General features: G+C 43.0%; 1 protein-coding gene across 1 annotated transcript in view; it reads right to left on the reverse strand.

The window, feature by feature from the left end:
• LOC111973870 (protein Niban 2) overlaps nucleotides 1-26,684 on the reverse strand; it is a 56,684-nt gene that overhangs the window by 26,013 nt on the left and 3,987 nt on the right. Inside the window, exons 2-5 of the mRNA XM_024001309.2 lie at nucleotides 8,224-8,354; nucleotides 6,848-6,976; nucleotides 5,010-5,115; nucleotides 4,480-4,647 (exon numbers count right to left, since the gene is read on the reverse strand). Of these exons, the coding sequence (XP_023857077.1) occupies nucleotides 4,480-4,647; nucleotides 5,010-5,115; nucleotides 6,848-6,976; nucleotides 8,224-8,354 (534 nt within the window). The remainder of the gene's footprint in view (nucleotides 1-4,479; nucleotides 4,648-5,009; nucleotides 5,116-6,847; nucleotides 6,977-8,223; nucleotides 8,355-26,684) is intronic.

Raw genomic sequence — 26,684 nt, forward strand, 5'->3', positions numbered from 1 at the left:
CTGGCACTTGTGGCAGGCTAAAGCAAACGCATAAAATATTTCAACGATTTCATATAGTATTTGAACCCAGGTCCCGTCACAGCTGCTCCCTAATACCAGAGTAGCCATAACTCAAACAGGGGGAGAGATATATGAGTGAGGTAGTTTACATTGTAGCAGTGTGAAGTACACTGACTGGTGGGTGACGTGATGTCGTCTGAACCCACTCATCCCAGGCATTGTGGCTTCTAGCTGTTCTCTGCTCACCAGCCTCGCCGTTTCATGATGGTTCCCATGTTTCCCGTGCAAGATCCTATCCACATACGGGTGAAATAAAAGAGCCAAGTAGGTTTGCAGTCCAGTACATTATGTTAACTAACTTCTAGGGACCTATTGATAGTGTCTTGGATCGGTTAGGGCACCCATGTTGGCTCTGAAGAGCCATGCAACGGCGATGCTGGTAAAGCCTAAAGTGTAACTACATAGATTATACATAGTTCTATGGTTTTGGCATGACTTCATTGGGCATGCATCCGTTTCTCTACAGTATAATTTGCAGCCACGGCACACGATCACTGACATCTGCAGTAACATCCAGTTAGTTAGCTATAACATCTTCAAGTGGACTGAAACAGAAACGCAGGTGGACGTTGCACTGGAAAGGTTTTGACTATGGAATAGACTGCACATGATGTCAGCCGTTTACCTGGTCCCCGTTACGACAGCAGAGACATTTTGCCGGGAGTACCTGCCTGCCACTCTTAACTGTCAGTTTTGTTGTAACGCCTGTTGAGCTGCCGCTGACTTTGAACATATTTCTGAACTTACATAAACAGTACGTCACACACGATTCCCTATATTTAAGTTTGACAACTGGTAATGTAAACTACAGTTGTAACATTGACAGGCACTTGTCTGTGCATGTGTCACACTCTCTTGTTGACAATTCTGTGCATTGTGCAGGGCAGCCAAAAGGTTGGATAGTCAGACCCTAGACTCATCCACAGGCATGAAATACAAGCGAACAAAGCTAAACAAAGTTGAAAGAATTGAAAGACTGTTGGAAAGCAACACATCTAAAGTTAGGGAGTAACCAATGAATATGTAAATTAGTGATGCATCTTGCACAATGGAAAATGTACTTAACAGTGAAGTTGAAAGGTCATTACCGCAAGGCATATTTATGTTGATTCAACCTCCAGAACATCAACAACTAGTCTAGCTAAGTAACAAAACTAAAGTAAATCAGATTGTTTTTGGAGCCTTTTGCATTCCTTTGATATTTTAAATGGAAACTGTGCACAAATACTGCATTTTAAAAGCCTGTTAATATTAAATGAAGTGCCCTTTAATATAGAGCACATGGAAAATTCTATAACTCGGGACTTGATAAAACTCAATAAATATATCTTTTGACTTAAAGACCTGCTAAAGTGCCAACATTTCTCAAAGTTTTCACCGTCATTGTAAGGGCTGTTATTATTTTGTTTCTTTGACTACAGTGAGTCATTTCACGTGGTTGGTGATTCATTTTAGGTTCATAAAAATGTGTCCCTCATTTTAAGGCCAACCTTGTTTCGTGAACTGAACTCTCGTTTTAATATGGCGAAACGATTCCTTTAAATAAAATAATAAACTCACATGAAACATTGAACATCTAATAGTTAAATCATAGTGTAAAAGCAGGTGAGCTGGTTTGGCAAAAAAACATATTTGTGGTGGAAAACTGAGCGGGTCGAGCGTAACACGTCAGCCCTGTTACCCATAGATACAGACTAGAAATGTTTTTAAATTCAATTGTCCCTCCCTGTTGCACAGAACAAACTTCCATTCCCCCTGTCACAAGGGGATTTATGGCTGATTTAAGATAAAGTAACAGGGCTGACAATTTTTTGATGCCAGTCAGTCCACCAGTCGGCCGCTCAGTGGGCCAGCTCCTGCAGCCAATAGCAGGAACCCGCCTGTGTCAGTAACCATGCTTAATGACCTGCCAGCTGCATCAACCTGAAAATTGATCTTAGTTTCCTCCCTTCTCCATCTTTCTTTACATCGACAGTCATTTTATAAATTTAACCTCGAGCTAAACACTTCCTGCTCACTTCGAGGCAATCAACCTGGGTCCTCCAATGAGGACCCCCACTGCTGAAGAGGACTGGGAGCTCTCGATCTCTGTGGCAGACGTAAGTAAGACTTTCAAGCGCGTGAACACTCGCAAAGCAGCCGCCCCAGATGGTAACTCTGGCCGTGTCCTCAGAGCTTGCGCAGACCAGCTGGCTGGAGTGGTTAAGGACATATTCAACCTTTCCCTGTGATCCTTCAAGATGTTCACCTTTTTCCCCCTGTACCCAAGCAAACAAAAGGTAACCCTGTAGCACTCATTTCCATCATCATGAAGTGCTTTGAGAGGCTGGTCAAGGACCACATCGGCTCCACCTTACCTGACACCTTGGGCCTAGTACAGTTTGCGTACCGTCACAACAGATCTAAGGACGAAGCAATCGTCATTGCTCTGCACGATGCCCTGTCCCACCTGGACAAGAGGAATACTGTACATATGTGCCAATGCTTTTCGTTGAATACAGCCCAGCTTTCAACACCATAGTCCCCTCCAGGCATGTCACTAAGCTCAAGGCCCTGGGTATGAACACCTCCCTCTGCAACTGGATCCTGGACTTCCTGACAGGCAGACCCCAGGTACTAAGGTTAGGCAACAACACCTCCGCCACGCTGACTCTCAACACGGGGGCCCCCCCAGGGGTGTGTGCTCAGTGCCCTCCTGTACTCCCTGTACACCCGTGACAACGCACGACTCCAACACCATCATTTAGTTTGCCAACGACATGGCGGTGGTGGGCCTGATTGCCAAGTCAGYCTACAGAGAGGAGGTTAAACAGCCTCTCCCTCAACGTCAACAAAACCAAGGAGCTTGATCGAGGACTACAGGAAGCTCTTTATTTGTACGTTTTTGAATTTGCGAACATGGAGACATTGACATCAATACAACATATCCAGTCCTTTATCCCCCCCACCAAGGCATAATTTATTAAACATTTTTTTAAGCAGAATGATTAAAAAAAAATATATATATTATTTATTTATACACAAAAGGGAAAATACAATGAATAAAATAAATTCGGTCTCACAATAATGTAATCATATCTGCACACTGTAGCCAGTGACATAACTGCCTATACTGACAAAAAAATTATAGTTATTCTCCACTAGCAGCTCAAATACAATCTGGCCAATACAGCGTCCCCAGTCCTGGCCCCGGGGACCAAAGGGGGTACAAATCCCCACCCCTGCATCCAACGCACTCGACTTCAGACAGAAGTTTGGTAACGAGTTAGTACGCCCCTATTGACATTGACGGGGCTGTAGCTRAGAGGGTGAACAGCTTCAAGTTCTTCGGCATGCACATCAAAGAGGGCCTGACATGGACCAATCACGCCAACACCGTGGTGAAGCCAGCGCAACAGCGCCTATTCAACCTCAGGCTACTGAAGAAGACCAGGGAGTACAGGAGGGGGCTGATCACACCCCTGGAAGGCCCCCGTGTTGAGAGTCAGCTGTGGCGGAGGTGGCCCTCAGATCCTCAAGAAGTTCTACAGCTGCACCACAAGAACATCTTGACAGGCTGCATCACCACCTGGTATGGCAACGCCCTCAACCGCAAGGCTCTACAGAGGGTGGGTGCAAGCTTCCCAAAACTTCACTGGGGGCGAGCTCCCTGTCCTCCAAGGCATCTACACCAGGCGGTGTTTGAGGAAGGCCCAAAAGGTTATTAAGGAATCCAGTCACCCGAGCGATGGACTGTTCACTCTGCTACAGCTTCTATCACCTTCAGACTGTTGAACAGATAACCTTAGCGGTCTCCCTGAACAGACCTGTACCTTGTGACTATTACACCCTTGAGACCATCTGCACCTTAGAGACTATTTGCACTGTCCACACATCCAACCCTTATACACACACACAAACACACACACATTGCGTGCAGCTGCATTCCGAATTGATGATTACTTGTGTGCTGCCAGCTGTGGGCATGTGGGCAGGATTGAAACAAACCTAACCTTCATTTACGTTGTGATGCAGTCAAGACTACAAGTCTCAAAAAACTAAGTTTTGGACGAGACTGACCTTTTGACCAAAATGATCCTATTTACACTTAGTAGTCAATTTTGTCGGTAGAATAAATGTTTCTGATTCATATCGATGCCTCATAGGCTGTTTTCTAAATTTAGTTTAGGGGCAGTTGCTCTTTAAGTTTAACAGGTGCTCTTTACGACAGACTTAAAACGAGGTGAAATAAAACAGTTTGTTTTTTCTCTCACCAAGTTAGGTACTCAATTGGTGGAATGACCCTAAGATCTGTGGAATTGTGTGCTTAACATGTGCTCCACTACCACATCATTAAATGTGAATTTTAGGATTTTTTATGGGCTCTACAGTGTGTCTAGGTTTGAATGTTTGTTGAATGTTTGTGTGGGTTTTACTCACCATCATTGGTATGTCTCACACAGTCCTGAAAAACTGCATGCCACTTCTTCTGCTCTTTCTCCGTTACCACACAGAAGTAGTAGTGGCGGGCATACGGGTGCCACAGGATCAGAAGGAACTCGGTGGCACACTTCAGGAAGGGAGCGTTGCCCACTTTAGCCTTTACATCTGAAACACACGCATTCCTCTATCAGTCGGTGGCCACATCGCCCTTTCTGCATGGTTTTGTATTCATACACTCACACTGAAAACAACTTAAAGGCCCAGTATAGTCAAAAAGCAGATTTCCCTGTGTTTTATATGGCATTTGAATACTAGTAGTTTAAAGTAACACATGATCACACCCATAGCCTCGAGTTCTTTAGAACATCAAATGACATTGAGATGTTCATAATAAGAACAGTATTAAGCCTTCCAATTTAAAGGATTATATTTGACAATTAGGTGAGCAGTTGCAACATGTGCCTCACGCCCATCCCTGCTACTCTCCTCCACACCTGCCCTGGTTTTCAGTCGTAACATGTTCTCACCAGGCAGGCTGTTGTTGAGTAGCTCCAGGTACTGATCCATCGAGGTCAGAACTTTGTATCCGGCACAGTTGATGGTTCCTTTGGGGTGCAGCCCTCTCTCATGAGACTGGACGGGAACATAAAGACATGGTAGACTTAAGAGAATGATACATGCAGATATAGGAGCATTTCATTAGCTAATTCACTAATACGGACATAAAATACACCATCATAATACAACTGAGCTAAGGTGTGTGTGTATATTATATATCACACACACACACAACCAGTCAATTTGACACACCTACTCATTCAAGGGTTTTTCTTTATTTTTACTACATTTTACATTGTAGAATAATAGTGAAGACATCAAACTATGAAATGACACACATGGAATCATGTAGTAACAAAAAAAAAAAGTGTTAAACAAATCAAAATATATTTGAGATTCTTCAAAGTAGCCACACTTTGCCTTGACAGCTTTGCACACTCTTGGCATTCTCTCAACCAGCTTCACCTGGAATGCTTTTCCAACAGTCTTGAAGGAGTTCCCACATATACTGAGAACTTGTTGGCTGCCTTTCCTTCACTCTGCGGTCCAACTCATCCCAAACCATCTCAATTGGGTTGAGGTCGGGACCCGTGCAGGCGAGGTCATCTGATGTAGCACTCCATCAATATCCTTGGTTAAATAGCCCTTACACAGCCTGGAGTTGTGTTTTGGGCCATTATACTGTTGAAAAACAAATGATAGTCCCACTAAGCACAACCCAGATGGGATGGTGTATCGCTGCAGAATGCTGTGGTAGCCATGCTGGTTAAGTGTGCCTTGAATTCGAAATGAATCGCAGTGTCACCAGCAAAGCACCCCCACCCCATCACACCTCCTCCTCCATGCTTCATGATGGGAACCACACATGCGGAGAACATCCGTTCACCTACTCTGTATCTCACAAAGACATGGTGGTTGGAACCAAAAATCTCAAACTTGGACTCACCAGACCAAAGGACAGATTTCACCGGTCTAATGTCCATTGCTCGTGTTTCTTGGCCCAAGCAAGTCTCTTCTTATTATTGGTGTCCTTTAGTAGTGGTTTCTTTGCAGCAATTCGACCACGAAGGGCTGATTCAAGCTGTCTCCTTTGAACAGTTGATGTTGAGATGTATCTGTTACTTGAACTCTGTGAAGCATTTATTTGGGCTGCAATCTTGAGGTGCAGTTAACTAATGAAGGTATCCTCTGCAGCAGAGTTAACTCTGGGTCTTCCTTTCCTGTGGTGGTCCTCAAATGAAAGCCAGTTTCATCATTGCGCTTAATGGTTTTTGCGACTGCACTTAAAGAAACTTTCAAAGTTCTTGAAATGTTCCATATTGACTGACCTTCATGTCTTAAAGTAAGGATGGACTGTCATTTCTCTTTACTTATTTGAGCTGTTCTCGCCATAATATGGACTTGGTCTTTTACCAAATAGGGCTATCTTCTGTATACTCCACCTACCTTGTCACAACACAACTGATTGTGTCAAACGCATTAAGGAAACAAATTCCACAAATGAACTTTTAACAAGGCACACCTGTTAATTAAAATGCATTCCAGGTGACTACACCATGAAGCTGGTTGAGAGAATTCCAAGAGTGTACAAAGCTGTCATCAAGGCAAAGGGTGAATACTTTGAAGAATCTCAAATGATTCCATATGTGTTACTTCATAGTTTTGAGGTCTTCTCTATTATTCTACRATGTAGAAAATAGTCAAAATAAATTAAAACCCTGGAATGAGTAGGTGTGTCGAAACTTTTGACTGGTACACTGTGTGTGTGTGTGTGTGTGGGGGACATTGGAATTAAATTCTCCCTTACCGCTTTGTTGTCATAGTAGTTAATGTTGTAGGAGTCAGGAACGAAGAGGAAACGGTTTCTCCATTTCTTGTTCTCCTCCAGAAACTGGAACAGAGCTCCAGAGAAGATGGACCTATTCTCCAGCGGGGCCTGAGTGGGACAGACAGGGGAGTCAGTACACATCCCAATGATGACTGGCAAGAACGGACATCACCTCTGTGTGGATAGAGCCATATTCATGGACAGTACATTTTTACGTCAACAATAAATTCCATGATTTTGTAATACTCCAGAAAGCCAAGGAGTGGCCTAAAGCTTTAAGCCCTTGCGTTCCTTTAGAAACATCAGGCATACTTATACTGCATGCCATGTGTAATACTACTGTCTGTAAGTGATATCTCAACTGTAGCCTAGACACTGGAGTAGTGTTGTTTAGTTTACCCAATCATAAGCCCACCCAGTCAGTATTGTTGTTCTCAGGAAAACAGCAGGCATGTCTCAAAAACCTCACTTACTCACCAGAGACAATTAAACTATGTGTATCCCAAGTGACACCCTATTACCTTAGTAGTGCATTACTTTTGAACAGAGCTACATAGGGAATAGTGTAGCACTTCTGATGCGGATCAAGACTTCGGTCACTTCACCACAGCTTCATGTAGTTATAGTAGCATTCTGAGTGCAGCGGTAGCACCGGACAGAATGTAACCGTTTCTCTTTAAAAAGGTAATGGCACTGTGCAGGCTTGAAAAAGGTGAATTAAACCATGGCTAGAGACACTGGACACCCAGGAGAATATATATAAAGAGTTTACTAGGTGTGACGCCACTCGCCCTAAAGTCAACTGTAGCAGTTGTTGAAGCTTACTTCTCACTTTGTCAGTAGCACGGTTAACTTGAGATCTCACTGCAGATGAGGTCAACACGACACACCATGGCTGCTTGTTCCTCACTAGCCTGCTAGCTAACATCTGCTACACAGAGATAGAGCCATACAAGGGAAACGGAGATCTTTCCCTCCGTACCATGTAACTCTAAAGCAGACGACTGGCTGAAGTGGAAGTGGCCTTCGAAATCAAGGCTACTGTCATTCTGTATTTATAATAAACTATCTCGTGATCTAAACACACTTAAATCTTCAGAACACACTGAAAGCATGGGAGTGTAAATCAGCATCTGTCCTGAGTCACTCTTAGATTGCCATTCATTTGATGTAGTGTGATGTGAGCTTCAGGTTCAACATAATGTGGGCAAAGTGTTCCAAGTGTCAGCACTTCATGAGAAACTGCAGATATTATTCCATCACCTTCTCAGGGAAGACACAGTAGGAATAAAGGAGTATGGAAGAGGGGAACAAGGAGAAGAAACAGGGACAGGAGAGGAGGACGTGTTCGTTACCTTGCGGCGCAGCAGCTGTGGCTGGGGCCCCCCTCCTCCCTCAATGTCAAAGCGGACCTTGTTGAAGAGAGCCACTGCATACTGCTGCTCATACAGACGGCCAAACTCTCCAATCACCTCGCCTGTCCGGGCTGCATGGGGAAGGGAGGAGAGGCGGGGTCAGTTGTTACAAATTAAGTGGTGTATAATGACACACAGCCACATGCTCCAAACAGGAGGCTCCTGCTCTATAGGCCATTCTGGCTCCGACAATGCTTACTTAATGACATATTCCCCATGTCAACAGTGATGTATTAGTTAGTGTATTCTGAATTCATGTGTTACAGTTGAAGTCGGAAGTTTACATACACTTAGGTTGGAGTCAGTAAAATTAGTTTTTCAACCACTCCACAAATTTCTTGTTAACAAACTATCGTGTTGGCAAGTCAGTTAGGACATCTACTTTGTGCATGACACAAGTAATTTTTCCAACAATTGTTTACAGACAGATTATTTCACTTATAATTCACTGTGTCACAATTCCAGTGGGTCAGAAGTTTACATACACTAAGTTGACTGTGCTTTTAAACAGCTTGGAAAATTCCAGAAAATTATGTCATGGCTTTAGAAGCTTCTGATAGGCTAAATGACCTAATTTGAGTCAATTGGAGGTGTACCTGTGAATGTATTTCAAGGCCTACATTCAAAAGCAGTGCCTCTTTGCTTGACATGGGAAAATCAAAAGAAAACAGCCAAGACCTCAGACAAAAAAAATTGTAGACCTCCACAAGACTAGTTCATCCTTGAGAGCAATTTCCAAATGCCTGAAGGTACCACGTTCATCTGTACAAACAATAGTATGCAAGTATAAACACCATGGGACCACGCAGCCATCATACTGCTCCGGAAGGAGACGCGTTCTGTCTCCTAGAGATGAACGTACTTTGGTGCGAAAAGTGAGAATCAATCCCAGAATAACAGCAAAGGACCCTGTGAAGATGCTGGAGGAAACCGGTACAAAATTATCTATATCCACAGTAAAACGAGTCCTATATCGACATAACCTGAAAGGTCGCTCAGCAAGGAAGAAGCCACTGCTTCAAAACCGCCATAAAAAAGCCAGACTACGGTTTGCAACTGCACATGGGGACAAAGATCATACTTTTTGGAGAAATGTCCTCTGGCTGATGAAACAAAAATAGAACTGTTTGGCCATAATGACCATCGTTATGTTTGGAGAAAAAAGGGGGATGCTTGCAAGCCGAAGAACACCATCCCACCAAAATTATATGGATATATTGAAGCAACATCTCAAGACATCAGTCAGGAAGTTAAAGATTGGTCGCAAAAGGGTCTTCAAAATGGACAATGACCCCAAGCATACTTCCAAAGTTGTAGCAAAATGGCTTAAGTACAACAAAGTCAAGGTATTGGAGTGGCCATCACAAAGCGCTGACCTCAAATCTAGAGAGAATTTGTGGGCAGAACTGAAAAAGCGTGTGTGAGAAAGGAGGCCTACAAACCTGACTCAGTTAAACCAGCTCTGTCAGGAGGAATGGGCCAAAATTCACCCAACTTATTGTGGGAAGCTTATGGAAGGCTACCCGAAACGTTTGACCAAAGTTATACAATTTAAAGGCAATGCTACCAAATACTAATTGAGTGTATGTAAACTTCTGACCCACTGGGAATGTGATGAAAGAAATAAAAGCTGAAATAAATCATTCTCNAAATACTAATTGAGTGTATGTAAACTTCTGACCCACTGGGAATGTGATGAAAGAAATAAAAGCTGAAATAAATCATTCTCTCTACTATTATTCTGACATTTCACATTCTTAAAATAAAGTGGTGATCCTAACTGACCTAAGACAGGGAATTTTTACTAGGATTAAATGTCAGGAATAGTGAAAAACTGAGTTTAAAAGTATTTGGCTAAGGCGTATGTAAACTTCCGACTTCAACTGTATGTAAAGGTCTTTGAGAGAGCAAACGGCCACTTCTCTCTCCTTCCAGTGCACCATTACCTCAATTCCTTATCACGGTGTAAAACAACAAATGGAAAGTAAAACACAGGCTTTGAAGAATGTACAGCATTTCACACAGTCCTTTGTGTCCTTTATCAGAATGTCCACACGGTCATGTTTGCATTACCCGGAGTTAGCCTTCAGTTCACAGATCCTTTTACTCTACCCAGTAACGGAGTTGGCATGGAAACAAAACCTGGCACATTATCAATCTTTGTGGAACTGAAAAGGCCCTGACTTCAAAGTTATATCATGGACTAGGGCTGGAAATTGCCAGGGACCTTTCTATTTGACCTAGATAGTTTGTGTGTATGCATTGATATGTAGGATACATGTGCCTTTTTTWAAATTATGTAGTTCTGTCTTTGCGCTGTTCTTGTCTATTGATGTTCTGTATGTCATTCTGTATTATGTTTTGTGTGGACCCAAGGAAGAGTCGCTGCTGCTTTTGAAACAGCTAATGGGGATCCTATTAAAATACCAAAATATATGATATTATCATGATACTTAGGTGCTGATACAATATGTATTGCTATTTGATACTGTCATTTCATTGCGATTTGATGTTCCAAACATATTGCTTCCCATATGTCTGCTGCAGAGGGACAAGAGAGAGCCATAAGAAAATTAGTTTGATCAGTCATGGAAATGAAAAGTGCTGAAACCAATTTGGGTCACTATATAAAAAGATGGAGAACAAGCTATGAAGGAAAAATACTGGAGTTTTGGTGCAGGTACAGCCAACTCGCACAGAAACTATATTGCAATATTGTCTAAAAAATATGATATACCAAAGATTACATCCCGATATCTAACTATCGATTTATTTCTCCATCACCATCACCATCCTGGACCTTCTCCAACAAACTATTTGAGCCGTTTCTTTATGTGACTCATACCGAGCGAGGCCATTTCTGGTGTTATCGGTCTCTTTATGTCTAGGCTATTTCAGAGAGAAGGGAGAAGAAGAAAAAAGTCAAATTTGTTTGTTTTTACTTGTCTCTTTATTTCGAGAGTGGTGCTATAAATGTAGCGTGGCGAGGAATGGTCTGCTGGCAGGGCAGCGGGCTCTGGTCAAAAGTAGTGCACTATGTAGGGAACAGAGTAACATTTGGGACGCAGACCCAGAAAGTGAGAGAAAGAGAGAGCTGGAACCAGGCCAGTAGGGGAAATAAAGAACCACCTGACTGGTGCCAAATAGTTTGTGTTCTCCTGAAAGAGGACAGCAAGAGTCCTTCCATCTGTTGCTCTTTAGACCAATCATATTCTAAGACCACCAACCAAAGATCACTCAGGACCCAGCTGGGGGAGAAAAATTGCATAAAATATAAATAATTGTGTGTATGTGAGTAGTAGCCCAACCGAGTGAGTGACTAAATGATATTGCCAAAATAGAATTACAAAATTGGCTAAATCTGTATTTCTGATACTATAGCACTTACACTGGAAATATGATGTTTGATAGTAATTATAGTTGGAGCAGAGATAATCTTTCTCTGATCCCATCTGTTCTGCATTAAGTTTATGAAATGTTTCTTTTGCTGGGACTGGGAGAGAGGTGGTTGGGTGAAAATAATGAGAGATGGATCAGATTTGCTTTCTAAAGACTGAGGCTACAGTATAATTAAGGGCTCTGGTAAAGCCATTAGGCAGGCAGGAGCAGCGTCTGGGGGGACTGGACATTAGAACGAACTGGGTTCGTAAGGAACTAGGCTAAGAAGACATGGGGAGGGGTTGAAAATCACAAATTATTTTGTGGGAATGATAGGCTCACAGCAAAGTCCACCTTGTGCCACTCCTTCCTATGGCCTTCCAACACAACACAGGCCTTCCATAAGATTACTGAACCGACGCGCTGATAGGCCCCCAGTGTCTCAGTGGAAGAGGGAATAAAGTAACAACTCTATCCATTTTCATTCTTCCACTCAACTGGGCCACCCACCACTCTCTCGCTGTCCATCCCCTGTACTGTGTCTCAGAGTAGAGTGTGTGTCTATGAGACTTGAGGACCATGGTACAGAGAAGGAATAGCAGGTGACATGTTGGTGGTGGTTTTAGGGTAGCCTTTCATCGCTGTATCACTGTTTGTGCAGTGACTCACAATCCATCTTGAACAAACATCTGACTGTAGACAGAGGACAAAAACTGCAAGTTGCTCCTCCACTCCCAGTCAGTCCAAACCCATCCAGTCACCAGATGTTTGCTCAACTAAACTCTCTCCCACAGATTCTGACTGCTTCATCCCTTAGTTATGAGAGCTAGGTCAAAGAYAATGGATGGTTCCACAGGCCACAGCTATTCGGACATAGGTCACCTCTAGGTGAAGTGAGCCGAGCCTGTGTCAGCATGTTTCTGCCCTCCTTGTCAGCTATCGTCATGCCAAACATGACAATTTCATAGGGAGTTGGCAAGATTACAGAAACAGATCTGGGACCAGGCTAAAGTGAGTCTAATGCACTGCAACTCTGTTGCAGAAAAAGCTAAAAAAAATATGGTCAGGTCAGAAGTAGAAGTAGTAATACTGGCTGTATATGCAAAAAAAAAAAAAAACATTTTAAATAGGACAAATACTGTATAAGCACCCACCAAAATGAATATTATTAATTATTAGAATGAAATAAGGTTAAAGAATAGAAAGGCCCAAACACTGTAATTAAAACTTCTGTTTGACCTGATGAAGATCTTCTTGATCAAAAACAGTGTCATTGTGTAACCTTTATTTAACTAGGCAAGTCAGTTAAGAACAAATTCTTATTTACATTGACCGCCTACCCCGGCCAAACCCGGACGACGCTGGGCCAATTGTGTGCCACCCTATGGGACTCCCAATCACAGTCGGATGTGATGCAGCTTGGATTCGAACCAGGTACTGCAGTCTTAGACCACTGCGCCACTCAGGAGTTTTTTTAGGATGCGAGTATGACCAACCATTTCTACCAAAATAAGATGACACAAAGCTTGGGGAATGTCCTGGTGGGCCAGCTGGCTGACTGGTGAGGAAGTCTCTGCATTATGTAACAATTAATAACAACTTAGTCAGGGGGGGGGGGATTCTAGTGTCTTCATAGTGCTACTGATGGAACAAAACCTGGAAATCAGTTCAGGGCTTAGACACACTCCAGCAATAAWWTTTWWWWWWWWWAAATCCCTTTGAAAAACTGAACCAGTGAGAGGGAGCTAGGAAAGAGTTGGCCTGGGAATGGTTCCCATGTTGGGGGGGTGTGGAGAAGACAGTCACTTTTGAAAGCTTGGAATGACAGGCCTGAGGAGGAGTAACAACCACAAGATACAACAGTGCGTGCGTGCGTGTGTGTGTGTCACTTGATTGAGTCACATACTGACTTAGTTTCATGTGATCAAGGCGAGACAGTGACACTCTTCTCATTGTTCCCAAACATGACATTAGAATAGCAATCATGATGAAATTATACAGTCAGATTGGCAGTCTTAATCCTCTGTTAAACGTGTTTAGAAAGCCTACAAGTGATTGAAGTCACAAGGTAACTGAAAGAGCACTCTGTATGGCTTTGGCAGACTTCATAACACTAACAATATTCACAATGAGGTGTGAGCGGTTGATTTGGCGCATGACACAGTTGACATGCTCTCAACACTGTCCTTTGATGTACTCGGTTGTTTGTGAGGTATGATCACATGGTGGCAGGACCACTGGCCTTCTTTAAAAATAAAAATAAATGAAAAGCTTAATTTATCTCAGTACATGATGTCTAACTAGACAGCATGCGGTAGCTGGGCTCACAGATAATACTGCCCCCTATTCAACTGGCCTTTAGTGTCTTGTAGGCTACAGTTGAATAAACTTCCCTGGAACTTTTCTGTGAAGGCGAAACGGTCCACTGTAAACTTTCCTGAAGAACAGCAAACTCTCCCGACTCGGACTTTGTGCTGTTGCTGCCGTTCGTAAACTTCGCCCGAATCAAAAATGTTAACTCAATTTCAAAACATTGTGTTGTATGAAAACGAACCTACAGTACTGTGCGCTTCTGTCTTATGTACATCCCAAATGGCACCCTATCCCTTATATAGTGCAATACTTTTGACCAGGGCCCATAGGTCAATATAGGAAATGGGGTGCCATTCTAGGATGCAGCCTTAGTTGACACTAGATCCCATAATAACCAACCCTGTGCCCTAGAGGTTTGGAGCCAGAGTGTGAGAAATGTGATTCAGATGTGTGTGTGAGTTCTCTCTGCAGTGTGAGGATGGGTGAGGGTTTCTTGTTCTTCATGAAGAACAAAAAGTGTCTCCCCCACTGTCAAGAGCGGTGAGGGGGAGGAAGGGAGTGCTGACAGGGCATGTGTATCATCTCACATGAGATGGGGGTCACTCCTATGCAATACTTGTCCCTAAACCGATTTAAATGCGTTTGATGTAAAGTCCTAGTACATACAATGTGACATTTTACAGGACTCTATATATATATATAAAAAAGTATTTAACCTTTATTTAACTAGGCAAGTCAGTTAAGATCAAAATTCATATTTTAGAATGATGGCCTACCAGAAAACAATGGGTTAACTGCCTTGTTCAGGAGACCAACGCACTAATCACTAGGCTACCTGCCGCCCCAAATCAAGAGGCACAAAAGAGCAATTGAAATGGAGAAAATCAGAGTACTGTAATTCAAATCACTATTGCAGACAATTGGCAGTCAGATACAATATGCTATAGTGCCCAGACTGAAGAGTATCCTTCTGAGCATTGTGTACATGTTCAGCCCGGCTAGGCGGCAACTATGTGGGAGTTGCACCAGGGCCACATTCTTTTATGTGTTAGTTAGGCAATCCACGTCAAAATCATGATTGTGTATACTATAAAGTTAATCTTTACACTGTCAAGCAGGCTGAGAGCAATAAGGTAATTGCATTTCACCATATTACCATCCTCCATTCAAAGAAACACTTCATTGTTCCCTTTAATCCATTTTCATGGAGAAGAAAAGATAGACGAGTTAAAAAGATGGAAGAAATAGAAATGGGGAGCATCTTGGCTCTGTTATTGTGAGACTAGCTGACGCTGTGCTAGGTTGTTCATTTGGTGTGCCGTCGTGTCCCAGCTAATTGTGTTGGGGGCCTCAGCAGTGCTGAGTCTGGGTGAAAGCTGGGTTACTGTCTTGTCATGTTCCAATGACTCACAGGAGAACGCTCAGTCTCAAATAGCACTTTAATCTCTTTATTGAGCAGAGCCAAACGGGCACCCTACGCCCTATATTAGTGCACTACTTTCACGTCCCCCATAGCAACACTATATAGGGAATAGGGAGAACTTCACTGGGAGAAAGGATGTTTGATATGCTTTTTACATTTGTATCACAAACCATTTTTTGGAAAATTATGAAAGTGGCCAAAGGCAGCAGAAATGTAATGTGTTTGAAGAGCACATTGTTCCAAACAATGTCTAAAAAAATATTTAAAAAATCAAGAGTACTTTTGAGATATTCATATTAATATTTTTTATGTTGAATAAATGAATGTGAAAAATGTTATGAGAATCTAGACATAATTCATTTTTAAGAGCACATAAGGAGTAAAATGACACCAATATGCTGCTGTATCATGTAGGGTTCACAGAGTCTTCTTACAAGAGGCATGTATAGGTCTAAAAAGGGCCTAAAATGGCAACTTTCTAAATTATTTTCAAAAAAGTGATAAAAATGTAAAATGCATATCAAACACCCTTCCTCCTAATGAAGTTTGTGAGAATATCCAGAACAATCTGAGATACCCAAAAATATGTTTGCGTGCAATTACCCTAGGGTGTCATTTTGGAATGCATCCGAAATCTTTACCAACCACATCCATACATCAAATTGACTACTTAATTACTTTAGGGAAGTACATGTTGAACAACTGCATTTAAACAGCTGAATAGCCTATGGGTGGGTGGGTGGGTAAATGTATGGTATGCACTAGCCCTCAAACTCTAGGTGACCTTCTGCCTTCTCCCTACAGTTCTCAGCCATTAGATTAGTCCACGACTGGCATATGTGAACTACACTGAACAAAAATATAAACAACATGCAACAATTTCAAAGATTTTACTGAGTTAGTTCATATAAGGAAAATCAGTCAATTGAAATACATTGATTAAGCCCTAATCTATGGATTTGACTGGGAATGACTGGGAATACAGATATGCATCTGTTGTTCACAAAAAGATAGGGGTGTGGACAGAAAGCCAGTCAGTATCTGGTGTGACCACCATTTGCCTCATGCAGCACGACATCTCCTTCGCATAGGAGTTGATCAGCCTGTTGATTGTGGCCTGTGGAATGTTGTCCCACTCCTCTTCAATGGCTGTGCGAAGTTGCTGGATATTGGCGGGAACTGAAACACGCCATCGTACACATCGATCCAGAGCATCCCAAACATGCTCAATTGGTGACATGTCTGGTTAGTATGCAGGCCATGGTAGAACTGGGACATTTTCAGCTTTCAGGAAATTGTGTACAGATCCTTGCGACATTGGGCAGTGCATTATCATKCTGAAACATGAGGTGATGGCGGTGGATGAATGGCACGACAATGGGCCTCAGGATATCTCTGTGCATTTAAATTGCCATTGATAAAGTGCAATTGTGTTCGTGGTCGGTAGCTTATGCCTGCCCATACCATAACCTCACCGCCACCATGGGGCACTCTGTTCACAATGTTGACATCAGCAAAGTGCTCGCCCACACAAGGCCCTACACACCGTCTACCATCTACCCGATACAGTTGAAACCGGGATTCATCTGTGAAGAGCACACTTCTCCAGCGTGCTAGTGGCCATCGAAGATGAGCATCTGACAGTTTGTGCAGATATTCTTTGGTTGTGCAATTCTTCAGTTGTGGAAACGATCCCGCAGGTGTAGAAGCCAGACGTGGAGGTCCTGGGCTGGCGTGGTTACATGTGGTCTGTGGTTGTGAGGCTGGTTGGACTTGCTGACAAATTCCCTAAAACGACGTTGGAGGCGGCTTATGGTAGGTAAATGAACATTCAATTATCTGACAAGAGGTCTGGTGGACATTCCTGCAGTAAGGTGGATGGATCATCTTGGCGAAGGAGAAATGCTCACTAACAGGGATGTAAACACATTTGTGACCAAAATATGAGAGAAATGCGTTTTTTGTGCGTACGTAAAATTTCTTGTATCTTTTATTTCAGCTCATGAAACAAGTGACCAACACCTTACATGTTGCGTTTATATTTTTGTTCAGTGTGTAAGTGTAGGGTACAGATGGTAGTCATTCAAAAATCAAGGTAATCCATGCAACTTATTATGGGACTTGTTTAGTACATTTTTTAGGGTTGCCATAAAGGAGTCGAATACTCATTGACTCAAGATATTTCAGCTGTTAATTTTTTTTWAAATTAATTTGTAAAAAAAAAAAGAAAAACAATTCCACTTTGACATTATTGCCAGTGTTAGGCCAGTGACACAAAATCTAAATATAATGCATTTAAAATTCAGGCTGTAACACAACAAACATCACGATTGTGTGGTTAAACAATACATAGCATAACAGCCTACTGCATATTACACATGGCAGAAATATATATATATTTTTAAGATTTAAGGTGTCTTTGGTAAAAAAAATCAAAATAATTGTCTAGCCTACACTCCAAAATTAAACAAATTCTAGTAAATCGCCTTTGAGTGTTGATGAACGGCACGAGTATTATACATACTGGATGGACAGGTTACCTTCTGCTACGCGTCAAACTTTCAATCCATGAGTCTGGGAAAGATCATACTCACCAAAAAAAGAAACATCCCTTTTTTAGGACTTTGTCTTTCAAAGACCTTGTAAAAAAAAATAAAAAAAATCACAGATCTTCATTGTAAAGGGTTTAAACACTGTTTCCCATGCTTGTTCAATGAACCATAAACAATTAATGAACATGCACCTGTGGAACGGTCGTTAAGACACTAACAGACGGTAGGCAATTAAGGTCACAGTTATGAAAACTTAGGACACTAAAGAGGCCTTTCTACTGACTATGCAAGGAGGCATGCAGATGTGGCCAGGGCAATAAATTGCAATGTCCGTACTGTGAGACGCCTAAGACAATGCTACAGGGAGACAGGACGGACAGCTGATCGTCCTCGCAGTGGCAGACCACGAGTAACAAAACCTGCACAGGATCSGTACATCCGAACATCACACATGTACAGAATGGCAACAACAACATGTTTATGTTAATTAACGGTCAATTACGGTGAGACCAGGAGTCACTTTCAAGACAATAACCGTCTGACAAAATGTCATGACCGCCACGGCCCTTGCTGCAGCCCTATCCTACTAGTCTCAAAATGATGACCTCATTCAAGGGTTACCGGAATACAGTTATGATGTTCAGTCTTGGAACATGGCCACGTGTGGAGGGATTCCCTGAATGTAGCTCCTATCAGCATCAAGGCAACTCTAACTCTCTCAACAGAGCTGGACCAGAATATAAGCGGGGAGAACACACCAAGCAGCCAGTAAAACAGGGAAATTAGTCATGACACAGTGATATCTGATGATTCAAATATTAACTATTTTAACTGTAAGGGAACAGTCACCTTGGCTACATCCAGAATATAGTGACTGATTTTCAGTAGGAGTTCTCTCCCTCTGTCTGGCATGCTGTTTAGGTAAATATGTGGTTTGTGTGCGCAAACAGTGACGTATATGTGTGTGTGTGTGTGTGTGTGTCTCAGCACACAATAACGAACAGACATTTCCTCAGAGCAGACAAAGAATACCTTGACGTCTTCAGGCCCTTGACAGTCAGTACTTTAGAGACTGTGTGGCGCTCCGCTCTCTCTGTCCGAGACTCACAAGAGACTGACTGCAGCCCAAGGCCCCAAATATTCTAGTTTTCCAGCCACAAGCACACATGCTTTTTTCATGCATTCCTGTAATTCCACATCTGATATGTGTCTCTGGATTGGCTGGCCAACGCATTAAAAGTATGACTCCAAAAGAGAACATTGCTCACTTTATCATCAAGAGGATCACTCTCTCAGATGTTTCCCTGCTAAATGGCACAGGATTACTTGGAATAGGGAAAGACTTCATTTGTTATCTTCAAAACCTTTWATTGACATGTTTGGTTTTTCATAAGATAGCTCGACATTCTTCGTATTGATGTACTGTGTGCAGCCAGGGTTTATAAWAGAACATGGCCATTCAAAAGAAAAATGTGTAGTTGATTAGGAGTCAGGATACCTCAATGAAGAATATAAGCATTGGKGTGCTAAGGCTAGGTAGGTGTTGATACTAAATGTCAATGTTGGGAGGGAGCGTCCATTCTCTCCTATGTTKCCCAACACACCATTACCCAGGGTTCTTTCTGGATCAAAATGGGGCTTAGGTGGTGGGCGTGACAGTGGCGTGGCCAATGGTACTGTATTTTCTGAAGCCCTCCTGTTGGCCGCAGTGACAAAATGTATTATTATTATAATACATTTYTTACCTTTAACTAGGCAAATCAGTTAAGAATAAATTCTTATCTACAATGACKGCCTACACCGGCCAAACCCTGACGGCGCTGGGCCATTTGTGCRCCGCCCTATGGTACTCCCAATCACGGCTGGTTGTGATACAGCCTGGATTCAAACCAGGGTGTCTGTAATGACGCCTCTAGCACTGAGAACCAGGGCYTTAGACCGCTGCGCCAGTCGGGAGCCCGAAAGCTGTTTTAAAGCACATTTCCTGCAATTATACACCTTTTTCCATGTGGTGGAGATAACATTTTGCAGTTTAAAAGCAGATTTCCAGCAATTCTACACATTTTATGCTATCAGAGTGCCTCAAATATTATAACAAAATCAATGGTGGCCTTAKGTCATGACAACAAAATAAACTCCTGAATGCATCATAAAAACATTTCAAAAAGATTCTCCCTGACTGTCTAGCTATTAGGGATCGGAGYTTGAAATAATTTCACTATTCGAATAGTATCATGAATTTTCGTTGGATATCCGGATATTCTAAATACCTATTTTTACCTGAGCCCTGCTGAGTGAGGGAGWAGCAGGCGCTCTATTGCTGCCACTGCAGAAGTATGGGGCGTTGTGTATAGCGAGAAGACGGAGGGAGAGAGAGACGCCAAGGCAACTCGGCTACAGCTAAGACTTGTAGAAAGCCACAATGTTATTTATCATCCCATATAACAGTGCCTGTTGACTGGAGTAGCCTAGAGAAGCTAGCTAGGTTAACTGAGGCCACCTGCTGCGCTTTCTCCCCAACCCCATTCAAAAAACAGCAGCCTACCTATTGGTTGCTCGTTGTAGCCTACTCCTCATGTCGCTAACTTTTAATTCCGTAATTTTATTCCATCTTGCATTGCATTAGTAAACTCGCACTCCACTTGCGTCTCTTTGTAGTTTGTTGGCCAATTAACTTGGCAAAGCTACACAGGTCAAGGCTACTGGTCGGCCACATGTCTTTTTTGGGGGAGCGTCACGCACATCATAAAAACGACAAACTTTTCAAATGAATAATTAGAAATGTCATGGTATACCCTTGTATGTAACGTCACATTAATATTTTTATTTAGAAAAAGGCTTCAGTGTTAAAATTTGGATATTTTAATTTAGAAAAATATGGATATTTTAATTTAGAAAAAGGCTTCAGTGTTAAAATAAGGCCAAATATTTTTCACCAAAATTAATACTCAAGTATTCGAATACTAACATCCGTTCGGATGACTTGGCCTGCACAATCACCCGACCTCAACCCAATTTGAGATGGTATGGGCGGAATTGGACCGCAGAGTGAAGGAAAAGCAGCCAACAAGTGCTCAGCATATGTGGGAACTCCAAGTCTGTTGGAAAAGCATTCCAGGTGAAGCTGGTTGAGAGAATGTCAAGCATGTGCAAAGCTGTCATCAAGGCAAAGAGTGACTACTTTGAAGAATCTCAAATATATTTTGATTTGTTTAACACTTTTTTGGTTACTACATGATTCCATGTGTGTTATTTCATAGTTTTGATGTCTTCACTATTATTCTACAATGTAGAAAACAGTAAATATAAATTAAAACCCTGGAATGAGTAGGTGTGTCCAAACTTTTGACTGGTACTGTAGATGGCCCGAAAAAACTGACAGCCTGCCCAAGACTTTTCTACTCAGAAAAAAACCCTGTTAATCATGTGTTATGTTATTCCTCTCTAATCAAGGCACAATATCTCAGCTGCCTGTGGACAAGTTCCTACAGGCAGACCCATGAAGCTACTGGGATTATACAGACTGMTGCACAAGAGTCTGATTATACAGTRAGATAAAACTCAGTCCTTATGGTCAGCATTGCCACGTGGGCTTCACATTGCTATCAACCCAAGTAAAGGGGATTTACATTAACAATACCCCCCCCACTTTAAACCATGCCTCTGTGTAGTCTGATTAATCAGTCTGTAATACACAATGAATTGGTATATAGAGCCTGAAACATTTGTGTGCAAAATCATGTATATGTTCCATAAAAGACAGAATGCTGAAAAAAAGTTACATTTGAACTTAACATTTCTCTGTGCATTTTGTCCTTCAGCTCCTCAAACTTTGAGACAAAATATCCACAGGAAAATATTGTTCACCACATTTTTAGAGAGCCGGTAGGTATATGGTTTGGCACCAAGGTAAAGTTTTATTTTGGATATTCGGTTCTCTTGTCAATAGCTATTCAACCAAGCATTCCATGACAATGAAAATGGTATACTCTGAATCAGGGGAGGATTGAGTACAATCCACACATTTTTTGTTAACATTTTTGTATAACTTTTTATTCAACATTTATTCTGGCATTTAAGGAACATTTACACGATTTTGTACACAAAAGTTACAGGCTGTATATACCAATTCATTGTGTATTACAGCCTGATTAATCAGACTAGCGTCTGTGGTGACACTAACCCATTCATAGACGCTAACGGCCTACAGGGAGGAGTTGAGGGCCCTGGCGGAGTGGTGCCAGGAAAATAACCTCTCCCTCAACGTCAACAAAAGTAAAGTAAGGAGCTGATCGTGGACTTCAGGAGACAGCACACCCCCATCGACAGGGCAGCAGTGCAGAAGGTGAAAAGCTTCAAGTTCCTCAGCGTACACATCACTGACAATCTGAAATGGTCCACCCACATAGACAGTGTGGAAGAAGGTGCAACGCCTTACTGAAGAGCTCAGTGACTTTCAACGTGGCACCGTCATAGAATGCCACATTTCCAACAAGTCAGTTCATCAAATTTCTGGCCTGCTATTGCAGCCCCGGTCAACTGTAAGTGCTGTTATTGTAAAGTGAAAATGTATAGGAGCAACAACAGCTCAGCTGCGAAGAGGTAGGCCACACAAGCTCACAGGACCGCTGTGTGCTGAAGTGCGTAAAAATTGTCTGTCCTCGGTTGCAACACTCACTACCGAGTCCCAAACTGCCTCTGGAAGCAACGTCAGCACAATAACTRTTTGTCGGGAGCTTCATGAAATAGGTTTACATGGCCRAGCAGCMGCACACAAGCCTAAGATCACCATGCACAATGACAAGCGTCGGCTGGAGTGGTGTAAAGCTTGCCASCATTRGACTCTGRAGCAGTGGAAACGCTTCACCATTTGGCAGTCTGACAGWTGAATMTGCATTTRGCRAATGCCAGRAAAAAATGCTACCTGCCCAAATGAATAGTGCCCACTGTAAAGTTTGGTGGAGGAGGAATAATGATCTACGGCTGTTTTCCATGGTTTGGCCTAGGCCCCTTAGTTCCAGTTAACTCATTAGAGTTAACTAGACAATTCTGTGCGTCCACCTTTCCTGTTTCAGCATGACAATACCCCCAWGCACAAAGTGAGATGCATACAGAAATGGTTTGTCGAGATCGGTGTGGAACAACTTGACTGGCCCGCACAKAGTCCTGACCTCAACCCCATCGCTTCTGGATGAATTGGAACACCGACTGCGAGCCAGGCCTAATCGCCCTACATCAGTGCCCGACCTCACTAATGCTTGTGGCTGAATGGAAGCAAGTACCCGCAACAATGTTCCAACATCTAGTGGAAAGCACAGAGACATGTCTCTCAATGCAGTTGGCATTCTCAAGTGTAACATTGTACACGATTATTATGTACACCATAAGAAATCAGGCTGGTATTATAGTTTCATAATTTCATTGAGTCGTATCCTACACTGACCCTGATTAAGCCGCCTTAGCATCAGCACGTAGCGTCTGTTGGTGATCACTAACTCCCATTTCATAGAACGCTAACAGGTAGAGCAGAGGATGGTTAGTGTTGAGGCGCCACCTGGCGGAGTAGGAGTTGCCCACAGAGAAAATTAACCTCCCTCCACGTCCACGTCAACCAAACGTAAATGCTAATGGAAGCAGAAGCATACGTGGCAACGGATCAGGAGACAGCCACAACCATCGCAGGCCAGCAGTGGAAGAAGGAGACAAAGTCTTGCATAAGTTCCTCAGCGACACCATCACTGACGCAATCTGCACAATGGGTCCACCCCACATAGACGAGTGTGGTGAGAACGACCGGTGCTACGACCTTACTCGGAACGCAGCTGGCATGTGACTTTATCACATCAACGTGGCTATGCGTCATCGGAGTGCACAGAATCTCTTCCACAAGTGCAATAAATTACTTGCTCCTGCTATCTCGACGCCCCGGTCAACTGTAAGTGTGTTTAATGATTAAATGTGAAAAGACAGTATAGGAGGATACACAAACGGCTACAGCTGTAAAGACGGATAGGCCAGCAACAGCAACATGGACCGCTGTTTGGCCTGAGTGACAGATAAAAAACTGTTCTGGAATTCGTCGCGTCATCTTGGTTGGGCCAACTTCACGCACTCCCTAGCGCACCTAAAGCGAGTACCCGCATGAACGATGAGATCGTCTGGAGCAACTCGTCAGTCACTATACACTATTCTGATCCGTGATGAATACGCTCCGGTTTTCATGAAAGAGTCTGTATTCAGCATGGTGGCCGGATCGATGTAGACGGCAGTGTGTAGGGCTTGTGTGGGCGCACACAATGCGCCTAGAGATCCCACAAATATTGCGTCGAGATCAATGGTACCAACATTGTGAACAGGTCGTCGCCGGCTGGAAAGTCGCGTATTAAGGAGCTTGGCGCACCAATTGGACTGCTGAGAGCAGTGGTTATAACGCTGATCACCATTTGGGTAAGTCGACAGTGAATAATGCATCATTGGCGATGGCCAGAAAAACAAATGCTAACCTATGCCCAAATAGAACTAAGTGCCCACTGTAAAAGTGAGGTACGCAGGAGGAATAATGATCTACGGCTGTTGATCACAACTGAGATTGCGAGCCCTTATATGCAGCCCTCGTGGTCAGATTTCCATAGAATTGAACTCATTCAGAGTTAACATAGACAGTACTGTTGCGTACCATCACCCCTTCCATAGTTTCAAGAGCTGAACAATACCCCCCATAAAGCATAGAAGTGATAAGTGTGCAATACACGAAAGGTTTTGTCCGATCGACGTGTGTGGAATCAAGTTGACTGGTCCCACCATCAGATCCTGACCTTACAACTCCCATCGCTCTGGATGAATTGAACACCGACTGCCGAGACCAAGGCCTCAATCCCCTACACGCAATCATGGCCCGTACCTCACTAATGCCTTGATGGCGAATGGAAAGCAACAGATACCTGGCAACAAATGTTCCAACATATCTAGTGGAATACGACGCCTGAAGGTGGGGTGAGGGGTGGGTGTGGCAAACTCTTAGATTCGTAATGCCACCTGCTGGTAATGTCAGCATATCGGGAATTTGATGTATTGCGACCATGAAATTTGGAAGGTCAACCCCTGGATTAAGACTGCAGGAGATACCAATCAGTGCTTGCCAAAGGTTGCGTAACTCATGGGTCAGCCTAGCAAAAACCAAGTAATTGAGGTAGACTAAGAATGATGTCTGTAGAGCTCCGAGACAGGATTAGAGTGTCGGTGTTTGACAGATCTGGCACGCATGGTGTATGCAGAAATGTCTGCCAGCGCATGAAGGTACCATCAATAGAGACACATATGAGGCCTCATTTTCAGTGCTTGTAGAATGCACTGAGAGTTAGGAAATCAGAGTGCTAAGTCCTCGTTTACCTGAGGAGACTTGGGGCCTGTAGCCTGGCATACAACTGAGGCAATTCGGTGGCAGAGGCCTTTGGTAGCGCAAGGAGGTGACCAAGCACCAGATGGATCATCTGTACACGAGCTCCAGTAGTTCCCTACTGCTCGGAGATTCGAGCAGACCATCTTTCGCGCAAAAAAAGAGTAAGGTAGGGCACATACATCTTATCCCATCTGCAGGCCCACCAAAGCACTCCCAATCAGTATCAACAGGCGTGATCAACTCCTCTGCGGGACACGGTAGATTTTACTGCGTGCTGACGATGAGGGCAGAATGGTGGTCACAACAGATAGCTGACTGGCTCTCTGTCGCACACGCCCTATCTTTTTGTGAACAACACGCAATGGCACTAATCTTGTCATTGCCCTCAGTCATTCAACCAGCATCAATCACATAGAATTAGCGGCGATTAATCAGCAGGAGGTATTGTGCAACTATGAATGAAGTGTATGTCCTTAGTATTATGCAATTGAACTCAGCTGACCATAATCTAATTTCGAACATTTGTTTAGACTAGGTGTGTTCCTATATTTGATTTGTTGCAGGGGTGTGAGTATGTGCACCTATCTGCCAAGTCGTGACTAATCTGAATGGTGAGAACTCTGGTAGGTGATGAAGCAGAATGGGTCATATCCTAGAGCTGTTGGAAGGTCTAGTCGCTATTACCATCCATACTCCATCTAGTAAGCGCAATCTGGACTCAGCCCCCTACCACGCACGAGTCGGGCATACCTTCAGACTGTTTCTTGGTTTTGTAAATGCAGTGTGTGTTCACACATCGTACTTCCCCTAAAGTAACTTACAGTAGCTCCCTCAGAATCTTGAGATGTATGGATGTGGTTGGTAACAGTATTTCTGGATCGCCCATTCAGAAATGACTATCGCCTCAGTATGTGTTGGTATTGCAAGCGGTAGCAAACAGTATCTTATGTGTGAGAGGTATCCTCATGGATGTGATTTTTCGGATACCTATCTCAACTATAATCTATCCATTAGTAAGAGATGGATGGGGGCTCATATGTGTTCTTATGGGACAGGGTTCATGTCGTTAGCTCCATTTTCTGCTAACACTTCTCATGTATATTGTCAACGACGACACAATCCTCGATCCTCGGAGTCTCTTATACGATCTCATATTCTTTTCAACTCAACTCTTATTGGTTTTGCTCTCTGACATGCACTGTCTCAACTGTGGGCTACCTCTTCTATATAAACAGGGTGGTTGCCTTTCCTCAAATCATAAGTCCAAACATCAATTGAACATTATACCAACAAGGCGGGCATTACAATCGTAGTTTGCCCCCCGCCACCCCCCCAG

This window comes from Salvelinus sp. IW2-2015, linkage group LG15 (assembly GCF_002910315.2).
Source record: "Salvelinus sp. IW2-2015 linkage group LG15, ASM291031v2, whole genome shotgun sequence".
NCBI lineage: Eukaryota > Metazoa > Chordata > Actinopteri > Salmoniformes > Salmonidae > Salvelinus > Salvelinus sp. IW2-2015.